Consider the following 11,664-nt stretch of genomic DNA (forward strand, 5'->3'; position numbering starts at 1 on the left):
AGATGCAACAATTTTTTAAACATCTGCAAACACGCACAGAAATACAATAAACAGTGTAAAAAAACGAGTTTGTACAATTCCAGTAAGCCTGAGTTAAGTTAGTTAATACTAAATACTAAGTTAGTATTCTGTATGACCAGCTTTTCTCTTTAACATAGCCTGAATTATCTTTGGAAAACTTGTAATTCCTGTAAGTAGTCTTTAGGAATAGCTCTCTGGGCTTCTTGAAGGACATCCAAAACTCTTCTTTGTATGTTGGCAGCTGGAAGAAAAGGAAATGGAAGAAAAAGCCTTTTCTTCCATTCTCTGTCAAGATGTTTCCACACTGCTTCAATAATGTTGAGGGGCAGACTCTAGGGAGGTCGCTCCATAGCTGATAGTGTTCCACTGTATGTTTTTCTATCCAGATATGCTTTTAGTGCATTGGCAGTGTGTTTGAAATGACTGTCATGCTGAAGCCCCTACAAATCAGATGTTTTCAAGATGCCTGCGTGGTGGATCAAACTCTTATGGTACTTTTCTGTGTTAATAATTCCATTAATTTTGACATGATCACAACACCACTGGCTGAATTGTAGTCCCAAACCATGACAGAGTCTCTATAGTGTTTTACAGATGGCTGTACACGCTGTTGCACCTTTTTCCTGACTTCTTCTCTACATATTAACAATGATTTAAAAAAACATTGGTTTCATCACTTCATAAGACCTCTTACCACTGATTTTCAGTCCAGTTCTTATGTAATTTAGCATACCTCAGCGTTTTCTCCCTGTTTTCCTTCCTTAAGAATTGCTTCTTGAAATTCACCCCTCCGCTGAGACCATTTCTGATGAGGGCTCAGCCAGATATCTGGCACACACACACACACACACATGCCAAGACGTGCAAAGGTTTCAGTTAATAGGTGAATCAGAAAATATTACTTCATGCCTGTTCAACTGTGTTATCTTTGGCATTTTATTACAATTACAAGAAGTTCTGGCTGCTTGGAAGCAAAAGATAAAGAAATTAGGGGTGGGTCAAGACTTTTGCACAATAGGTTACATAGGTTAAATAACCGTGGGTGTAATTAGTATTTGAATTCAAGGCTATAACTTCTAGTCAATGCTTTTAGCAAGAGGAGCTACTTTTCGTTATTTAACAGTCATACCACCGATTTCTCTAAATCCCAAGCGCTTCTAAGTGACAGGTTTTTCAATTTCATTTAATATTTCAGATTTTATATAAAGAAACATTTAATATCTAGCATCATTAAATCATCTTTATTAACTAAAACTATTTTTAGTATAATGCAGTATTTTCTCGACCGGCCAGGTTGACTCGGGACGATTTTACTAAATGCACTTGTACTTCATATTCGTATCTACAGGTGGCGCCAACACACACACACACACACACACACACACACACACACACACACACACACACACACACACACGTCTAAGAGTTTTAGTTGCCTTAGAAGTTGCCTGACGAAAATAAATATATATCGCAATAAATATTTAAGAATCGTCGTTTCTTTGATTTTACATTGACGTTTATTTATTTTAAAATTTCATCATTATAATATACTTGTTGTGTGTCTGCATATTTTTTAATGTAGTAAGGTTTCTTTGTTTTGTTTCCGGCACACAACGGACGCACGCACTCGCGGCTCAGGGTCTGCACGCCTGCCGCCAAAATTCAAGTTAGAGGAGAGAAGAAGCAGTTTCCCAGTTGTCGGTTGTAAACACGGGGCTAATATTTGGTGCTTTCCGTTTAAGGTGGTGGTTTATCACCTGGCTGTAACAAATCTTGCCTCCGGAATCAGCTGAGAGAGGAAACCCGAAAGATGTACATCAAGTCTATTATTATCGAAGGATTCAAGTCCTACGCGCAAAGGACGGAGATCAACGGCTTTGACCCACTCTTCAACGCCATCACAGGATTGAACGGCAGCGGCAAGTCCAATATTTTGGACTCGATATGTTTCCTTTTGGGTATTTCAAATCTCACCCATGTAAGTGTGCTGTTGTCCGTAAGCTAGCTTAAAAGCTATCAAATCCAGTGTTACAGTTGTTTATATTTGATTAATTAGAGTTTATGTTGAGTTTGATAATGGCAGCGTTGTATTCCTCTCAGTAACAAGCGAAAGTCACAAGTTGTTATAGTGCTGAAAACTACTGTATTTTGCGAAACAAATTTAAAAATAAAATGAAGTATGAATACAAGAAATACATCTAGTTTTAGTTTCGTAGAAGCTGTCAATAGAGTAAGCATAAGAAGGCATCGACACTTTGAGACTGCGGTCGCTTCATGACTGGAAGTAAATAGCCGTCACGATTTGTTTATAACAATATTGTTCTCTCATAGCAAGTGACAAAAAATAATAAAATAAACATATCCTTTCTGAAAACTGACTCAGGTCAAACTGAACTGCCACAAAAGTGAGAAACAAAATATGAAGAACAACTGTTGAATAATACGAAAGTGCAGTGACCCTGAACTGAGGTTATCTAAGTAAGAAGCATGTGTAGTTGTTTCTCATTCAAAATTTGCATCCCTTTTTGTTTCATCTCACCTGACAGGTGCGAGCCTCCAACCTCCAGGACTTGGTGTACAAGAACGGACAGGGTGGCATCACAAAGGCCACTGTGTCCATTACCTTTGACAACTCCAACAAAAGCCAGAGTCCTCTGGGGTTTGAAACACATGATGAGATCACTGTTACGAGACAGGTGGGGAAAGAAATAAAGGAGGAAACTCTCTGGCTTTAGGGTTATTATGCAGTCCTTGTATTAACACGCATATACTCTTTTTGGGGTTTTTTTTAGGTGGTAATTGGTGGCAGGAACAAGTATCTCATCAATGGAGTCAATGCCAACAACACCCGCGTGCAGGACTTATTCTGCTCTGTTGGTCTTAATGTCAACAACCCACATTTCCTCATCATGCAGGTCAGTCTTGTGTCAGCGGTGTTGTTGTGGTTGTAAATGGATACGATCTGTCACCCCATTTATAGATTTTCCTTTTGTTTTAATACATTAGGGGAGGATCACCAAAGTTCTGAATATGAAACCACCAGAGGTAAGACAAACACTTTGCCCATTAGGAGGACACTTATTTCCCTCCCTTCTTAGGACTTATAATATTGAATACTTCTCTTCTTTCAGATCCTTGCCATGATCGAGGAAGCAGCAGGTACCAGGATGTATGAATGTAAAAAGATTAGTGCTCAGAAGACCATTGAGAAGAAAGAGGCCAAGCTGAAGGAGATTCAGACTGTATGTTAATTCACTCTGACTATATCACTATCTATACTTGTTCGTCAGCAAACTGCTGCTGAAGCAAACCATTTGTTGTGTTTGCTCTTTCAGATTTTGGATGAGGAAATCACTCCAACCATGCAGAAATTGCAGGAGGTAGTTTGGGATTAAGATTTGAACCGACTATCTCTCTCCACAGGTTCAACCTGTGAAGCCTGTGTTCTTTTTGTTTTTACTGTTGTAATATCCATTTCTGAACCTTCCTCTGTCCACAGGAACGATCATCATACCTGGAATACCAGAAGCTGATGCGTGAGATCCAGCACTTGTCGCGGCTGTATGTGGCCTGGCTGTTTGTGTGTGCAGAGGAGACCAAGCTGAAGTCAGCAGAGAATCTAAAAGTGATGCAGGACAACATCGCCAAGATGCAAGCCAGCATGGCAGAGAACGAGAGCAAAGTCCAGGAGCTCACAGCCCAGATTCAGGAGCTGCAAAAGAAAAAAGACCAGGTACTTTACACTGGGGAAGAAAGGGAGCGATTTTTCACAATTTGATTTTTTTATATAATAGTGGGCAGTTTTTTGCAGTACCTTTGTTGAAGTCTTTAAAATAATTTATATGCTATAGGTTTGTTTTAATCAAACTGCAGCAAAGTAATCCGTATCAATCTGCTCGTCTGTAGGAAGTAAATGGAGTATTAAAGTCTCTTGAGGAGGCTCTAGCTGATGTTCAGCGTGTGGACGCCAAAGCTCAGAGTGCACTTGACTTAAAAAAATCAAATCTCAAAGATGAAACCAAGAAGAGGACGGAGCTTGTAAAGAACATGGAGGAGGTAACAGACTGATAAATCTTGCTATTCTATGACTTGCAAACAAGGGTAATCTGTACATCTGAATCATTTATTCAAACTGTTGTTTTCCTTGATCTGCAGGACAAGAAAATGCTTGTGGTGAAGGAAAAAGAGGTTTCTGTGTTGACCAAGCAGCTTCAGGCTCTGCAGGAGGAGGGAAAGAATGACAGCGCTGCCCTCGAGGCAGCTGAGCAGCATTTCAAAGCTGTGTCTGCAGGTCTTTCTACCAATGAGGATGGAGAGGAAGCCACACTCGCAGGCCAGATGATGGCCTGCAAGAATGACATGAGCAAAGCAGATACAGAGGCCAAGCAGGTGACGAAAGCAGATGGGTGGATGTCTTTAGATTCAGAGTCTTGCTTTAAGAATAAATATTTATGCAGAAGGCTGATTACACGTATATGCTTCTGTGACTGGAAAACATTTTTTTTCACTGACCTTATTCCCTGGGTTCTTATTTTATCATGAATTTCCAACAATCTATTTTTTCTTCCTTATTTATGCTCAGGCCCAAATGACGCTTAAGCATGCCCAGGCTGAGCTGAAGACCAAACAAGCAGAGGTGAAAAAGATGGACAGTGGCTACAAAAAAGACCAGGACACTCTGAAAGCTGTCAAAAACAGCAGGGAGAAACTAGAGGCTGAGCTAGCCAAGCTCAACTACGAAGGTACTAATTCATGATTATTTATGTATTTGTTTAAACGGGAGTCACATGCACTCACGTATGAGGTGCCTTTTCTGTATAAACCTGTGTACTAACAGGAGGGTTTTTTATGTCCTTCTGCAGATGGGAAGGAAGAAAGTCTGCTGGAAAAAAGAAGGCAGCTGTCCAGAGAGATAACTAAACTTAAAGAGACGCATGAGCGTCTTATGTCACGTTTCCCCAACCTGCGCTTTGATTACAAGTAAGAACTCAGATCTCATCAAATTATACCACATCTAATGTTATAAAGACATTTAATGATTTTCTGATTAGGGAAGTATTAAAAAAGAAAAATTCAAAAGGAGCACTGAGAAACTGTTTCATGTTAAAAATGTAGAGGTGTGTAAATTTATTTATTTATTTTTATAAACTTGTATTCCTTTGCACACTTGGCTGACAGTTCCCTCACCTTTTAGCTTTGTTGTATTGTACCTGTGAAGGGGAGTCTTAGCCATTTGTTAATATATTGATATGATGGCAGATATATATGGGTTTTTATGTGGTGCCGGAGGACACAAGCTAATAAAATGCTAGGACATTTCTTTTCCCTCCTGGGTCCCCACTCTCTGTGGTCAGTTGTTGTTGGTGTGTGTATGCCCACAGTACTGAACAGTCCAATGATAATAGTTCTGGAGTGTGTCAACACAACATGTAGTTACATGTCTGGGTCGTAGGGTTTGAAAGCGGTTTGCAGTTATGATATTGGGATAAATCCCCAATAAAGCCCAAAATTTAATTTATAAGAATAAACGAACAAATGAATCACATCCTCTCTTTTGAAAGGCAGGAAAGAGACACTGTGTGGAAAATTAAAAAAAACAAAAAACATAAGAAATATGTATTTCAATAATCTCTTAGCTACCTCAGAATATCTTCGGTAATTATAATTTCCAATTATTCCAAGTCAACTCTGTTAATTGATAACTTCATCAAATTTCTTCAGTATACTTATCTTAAAGACTTTGATTTTTTTCATATTTTGTTTGGCCAATGCTCGAAAACGGGATTAAAAAAAATCATTAGAGATTAAATCATTCCTTGAAAAACAGGGTTTATGTGTTTTTGCAGAGGGAGTGAACACTACTTAATGAACTCAGGTGTGTTAACCTCCTAAGACCTGAACTCTTCCATGGCATGCATTTTTAATTTCTCATTGATATTTGGGCATATTGGGACCCAATGAATGCAAAAACAAAGAAATACCTGATGATTTTTTTTTTTTTTTTTTTTTTTTTTTTACCTGATTTTTGTTTCTAAGAAAAATGAGAGCCACATATGAGGACATTCGTTTTAAATTTTGATAGAACAGTGGCAGTATAATGTCCTCGTAAGTGGATATCAGGCCCTTTAGAGCAAAACTTAGTATTTTGCTCTAGACAACCCAAAATGTGATGTCCACATATGTGGACGCCAGGTCCTAGGAGGTTAATGTTGTTTTTAATGTCCCTCTTTAGGGACCCTGAGCGAGGGTGGGACCGCAGCAAAGTGAAGGGGCTTCTAGCTAACCTGATCACAGTCAGCGACATCTCCTATTCAACAGCGCTGGAGGTTGTGGCAGGAGGACGGCTTTATAACATTGTTGTTGACACAGAGGTAGGTGTGTGTGACCAGTCTGTGTGTTGTTTATTTATTTATTTATTTTCATTCACAGATCAGTGGGACGGCATAACTGAAGTTATTGATTTTTGTTTTTTTGTAGGTGACAGGCAAAAAGTTGCTAGAGAAGGGAGAGCTGCAGCGAAGGTACACCATCATTCCCCTGAACAAGATCTCTGCAAAGACACTTAATGACAGAGTGATCAACGCTGCCAAGAACCTGGTGAGAGAATCTTCTGAGTGTTTGGGTTTGAAAATGTTTGGAGAAGTTGTAAAAGTGCACTGATTTTTTTTTTTTTTCCCTGTTTACTGAAACTTACCATTCACTCTTATTGCGTTCTTTCTGTCTTATCTTCATCCAGGTTGGAGTGGACAATGTTCACACAGCTCTGTCCTTAGTCGGTTATGAGTCTGACCTACGTAAAGCCATGGAGTATGTGTTTGGCGCCACACTGGTGTGCGACACTCTGGACAATGCCAAAAAAGTGGCTTTCGATAAGCAGGTGATGACCAAGACAGTCACACTCGGTGGAGACATCTTTGACCCACAGGGAACTCTGAGTGGAGGTGAGAGCAAGGAGGACGTGTGTGCTCTGTCATGTGTTATTTATTGGATTTTGTTGCCACTGTTTTATGATTTTGAACATTATACCTGCAGCGATGGTTTTATTGTAACTCACTCAAAAACTAAACTGGCTTTTTTCCTCCTCTCAGGTGCTCGCTCCCAGTCTGCATCAGTTCTGTCCAGCCTGAAGGAGGTGAAGGAGGTTCAGGACAACCTGAATGAAAAGGAGGCCCAACTTCAGGATACTGAACGGCAACTGGCCAGCCTGAAGGGAACCGCTGAGAAGTATGTACATGCAAACACACAAAATATGCCCATGTTTTAACTGTTTACAGCAAAACTCTTAAAAACCTTGTTTTTAAGACTTAATGCACCACAACACCATTTAGTATTTAAAAGCAGTGGGAAAAAAACACAACAGAAACACACTGTGATGTAGCTGCCAGCATGTTTTCTCACCTACCAGGTACATTTCCTTGTTCTTTTCACCACACTTCTCTCTCTCTCTCTCTTGCAGGTATCGTCAGCTGAAGCAGCAGTTTGAACTGAAGGTGGAGGAAGAACAGATTCTGCAGGCCAAGGTGCAGCAGAGCTCCTTCCACCAGCAGCAAGAGGAGCTGGAGAGGCTGCGCAAAGCAATTGGTCAGAGAAATCAAAATACGTGGGGTAACAAAAAACCGTCCAGTCTGCATTTTGTGTTTTCTAACTTGATCAAATGTGCTGTTTGTTAATCCAGAGGAGAGTGAGGAGACGTTGCGTGTTACTAAGGAGGTGCAAAAGCGGGCTGAAGAGAAATACAAGGTGCTGGAGAACAAGATGAAGAATGCTGAAGCTGAGAGGGAGAAGGAGCTGAAAGCTGCCCAGCAGAAACTCAATACAGCCAAGGCCAAAGCCGATGCCTTCAACAAGAAGCTGAAGCAGAAGCAGCAGGTTAAATGAACTTTTGACTGCTTTGAATAATTGCTACAATATACAATAATATATTTTTAATGTTTTATTTATTATTTATTTGACTCTTTCTTTGCTCATGTTTGCAGGAGGCTGATGCTGTGGCCCTGGAGCTGGAGGAGCTGCAGAGGGAGCAGGCTGGCTACGAGCAGCAGATTCAGGCTGTAGACGAGGCGATGAAGGCCATCCAGGAGCAGATTGACAGCATGGCTTGCACTGTATCCCAAAACAAGGTATTTGGGCCATTTTGAATGTGCAAAGTAGCTCCCAGCCGTCTTTTGGCAAATAGACTTAGATGAGTTTATTACTGCTCCACTCCAGGGGTGGAACTCGTTCACGTGAACTTAAAAAGTGTTATGATTTATCACAATCAATTTGTCTGTGTGGGTTCTCAGTCATCCAGGTCATGACAGTCTTAAGAGCTTGAAAAAAAGAGGGCGACTGGACTCTCCTTCTTTTGTTAAGCTCTTACGAATCCCAGTCGATTATTAACTCAGATCTTTTAAGTAAAAGTCTGGCAACTTTAATTAGGCTGTTACAGGGTTTCCACGTAGTTGTTTTGGTCCTCATTATGAATTATATAGTTTTTCTCTTGTGGATTATTGGGCTGAGCATGTGCCATCTTTCTATGTAAAAACAAAACAAAAAACACCATCAAATGTGATGTTTATAAATTTAAGTATCCAAATGCTTTCCTAATTTATTTTTTCTGTTGTAATGTAGGAGGCAGTGCGTAAAGCCCAGGAGGAGCTGGCCAAACAGAAGGAAGTGATTGTGTCACAAGACAAAGCGCTCAAGGTATATCTATCTATACATCTATATATATTTATTAATTAAATAATGTTACAAGCCTTCCACAGGAGGATTGTTGTTGTAACTGCAACAGTTTCAGTTTCTGACTCAAACATTTTAAAACATTTCACACTCCTCAGCACTGAGAGCTTCACAACTGGTTAGAACTTTCAGATATGACTGATTAACTGAATTGTCTGTCCATCTCAACCCTCCAGACAAAGTCCACTGAGGCCAATAAGCTCAGAGAACAAAACAATGAGGTCCAGCTGAAGATCAAGGAGCTGGAGCATAACATCAGCAAACACCGCAAAGACAGCCAGGATGCTGCTGACAAGGTACACGCAAACTCTCATTAGCCCACAGTCCTCCCACTGCAGTAACACTTAATGTTGTCTTGATCCAGAAGATTGGAGTGAGTTTCACCTCTTCTCGTATGACTTGAGCATCATAAACACGTTTCCATCTCTCAGGTGACTCGGATGCTGGAGGAGCATGACTGGATCAATTCAGAGCGCCACTTTTTCGGTCAGCCGAACACTTCTTATGATTTCAAGACCAACAACCCACGTGAAGCAGGCCAGCGGCTCAAGAAGCTGGAGGAGACCACCAGCAAGCTAGAGAGGAACGTTAACAAGAGGGCCATGAACATGCTGAACGAGGCAGAGGAAAGGGTGAGGAGGGACGAAAAAGTATATTTGTAACTCAAAGGCCTCAGCTACGATCTGTTCCTCCATGTAACATCATTCCCTTCTGCAGTACAATGATCTGATGAAGAAGAAGAGGATTGTGGAGAACGACAAGGCAAAGATTTTGCAGACCATTGAGGAGCTGGACCAAAAGAAAAACGAGGCTCTTAACGTGGCGTGGCAGAAGGTATACTTCTCAGCACCTTTATTTATTCTTTCTCCTTTACTTATACTTATTGTCACCTTGCTTTGTTTTAAACTTACCATTGCAGGATTTTCAATAAATCTAATATCTGTGGATGGTATAAATCAGTAATGTCAGTGAACAGGACTTATTTTGTGCAGCAGCCACTTCTGCGTCTTTCTCTAACAGGTTTCAGTCACTATGAATATAAAAAGGTGTTAGGATCATAGGCTGTATGAAGAGTATCACCACCCCATCTATAAAATGAGGTCAGACAGTGAAACTGTACATATGTTAGGTAATCCTCCTTTCTTACACTCAGGTCATTTTTGTATATTTAGTCATCCTAACATTTTATTCAGTCTGATCCAAAACGGGTGACTGAGCCAAGAATCACATCAGGCTTCTATAGGTTTTGCCCCCTGGTGGCCATTAAGAAGAAAGCAGGTTGGCTGCCTTTTTTACAGGAGTCACATGCACTTCTTAGTTTCTTTTTCTGCCTCCATATGACACATAGATCATTACCTCCTTCCTGTCTTGTTGTAGTTTTCTTTGTTTGTTTTAATTATTATTATCCTTAGTATCCTGTAGTTGTGGCATTTCAGATACTGGCTTTTGGTTGTGTTCCTTTTTTGTTTAACTTTAGAATAATTAATTTAAATTAATTAATTTATTGCCCATTATCTCTCACTGTAGGTAAACAAGGACTTTGGCTCCATCTTCTCCACCCTGTTGCCAGGAGCCACAGCAAAGCTGGCTCCTCCGCAGGGCTGCGGTGTCCTGGAGGGCCTCGAGTTCAAAGTGGCCTTGGGTAACACCTGGAAGGAGAACCTCACAGAGCTCAGTGGTGGGCAAAGGTGAGTAACCTCATTCAGTATGGCCTTTTAGTGTCACTTCGATTGCACCTAAACAATACTGTAAATAAGTTGTGTCTGTTTTCAGATCACTGGTGGCCCTGTCTCTCATCCTGGCCATGCTGCTGTTCAAACCCGCTCCCATCTACATCTTAGATGAAGTGGATGCTGCTCTGGATCTGTCTCACACACAAAATATTGGGCAGATGCTGCGGACGCATTTTAGACACTCTCAGGTAGGTTAAAGCATGAAGGTTTTCACTTTATTTCGCAGAATACACTTCCTGACGTGAAGTACCGTAAACCATTATTCCTCTTTTAAACCAAGTTAATGGGTAAAGTTTTTCCAAACCTTGTAATTTTTATTGTCTTTGCAGTTTGTGGTCGTGTCACTAAAGGACGGCATGTTCACAAACGCCAACGTCCTATTCAAGACGAAGTTTGTCGACGGCATGTCCACAGTGACGCGGACCGCGCTCAACCAGAGCGACCCCAAGAAAATCCAAGAAAAGCCATCGCAGAAAGAGAAGAGGAGCAAACAGCTCATCAGCTAATCATTGCCCTGAAATTTCATCACACATTATGTCATCTAAAAACCTTGTAACATAACCTAAGGAGGTATCGGTTAATAAGAGTTTTGTCTTTATCTCATGTGTTCTTCTTTCTTTGTTTACATCTTTGCATTTCAAACAATAACGAGCTTTATTTTGTCTGAACTGTCCTTATTTATCCTGTCTCTTTTGTGGTTCATGTTCCCCTGCTTCCTGTCATCTGATTTATGTGCAGTTTATATTTTAGTAAATAAAGGAATAAATGCATTTTTGTCTGGTCTTGTTAGTTCTCCCATTGAAAGGGAGGGAGTACATAATTCAATTTGTTATTCAACCATATTGAGTAATATGTGATATAAAAGGGCACAGAGGAAACTGTACGACACTTTAATCTTTTTCGATACAAAACCCTACGACAGAGGACGGGAACTCCAGGCCTCAAGGGCCGGTGACCTGCACGTGTTAGATATCACCCTGGGTCAACACAACTGAATCAAATGATTAGTTCATTACCAGGCCTCCTCAGGACATGTTAAGCGGCAAATTTAGCCATTTAAATAAGCTGTTTTGGATCAAGGTCACATTTACAACCTGCAGGACACCGCCCCTTGAGACCTGGAGTTCCCCCACCCCTGCCCTAGACATTAGTGACACCATAGCAGGCTGATATCAGCATAAAAAAAAAA

At 40.6% G+C, this 11,664-nt stretch overlaps 1 protein-coding gene across 1 annotated transcript; it reads left to right on the top strand.

The window, feature by feature from the left end:
• Window positions 1-1,666: 1,666 nt before the first annotated feature.
• On the top strand, window positions 1,667-11,646 carry smc2 (structural maintenance of chromosomes 2). Its single transcript, XM_084931181.1, has 25 exons — window positions 1,667-1,999; window positions 2,568-2,717; window positions 2,814-2,936; window positions 3,028-3,066; window positions 3,153-3,263; window positions 3,357-3,401; window positions 3,521-3,754; window positions 3,928-4,077; window positions 4,177-4,410; window positions 4,604-4,763; window positions 4,884-5,001; window positions 6,254-6,392; window positions 6,499-6,618; window positions 6,758-6,962; window positions 7,110-7,245; window positions 7,478-7,602; window positions 7,697-7,890; window positions 7,998-8,141; window positions 8,632-8,706; window positions 8,919-9,038; window positions 9,174-9,374; window positions 9,460-9,576; window positions 10,270-10,430; window positions 10,516-10,663; window positions 10,805-11,646. Exons 1-25 carry the CDS (start codon window positions 1,832-1,834, stop codon window positions 10,979-10,981), a joined length of 3,594 nt encoding a protein of 1,197 aa, XP_084787307.1. The 5' UTR covers window positions 1,667-1,831; the 3' UTR covers window positions 10,982-11,646.
• Window positions 11,647-11,664: the final 18 nt, after the last annotated feature.

This window comes from Perissodus microlepis, chromosome 6 (genome assembly GCF_051167445.1).
Source record: "Perissodus microlepis isolate ML-2025 ecotype Zambia chromosome 6, ASM5116744v1, whole genome shotgun sequence".
Classification (NCBI taxonomy): Eukaryota; Metazoa; Chordata; class Actinopteri; order Cichliformes; family Cichlidae; genus Perissodus; species Perissodus microlepis.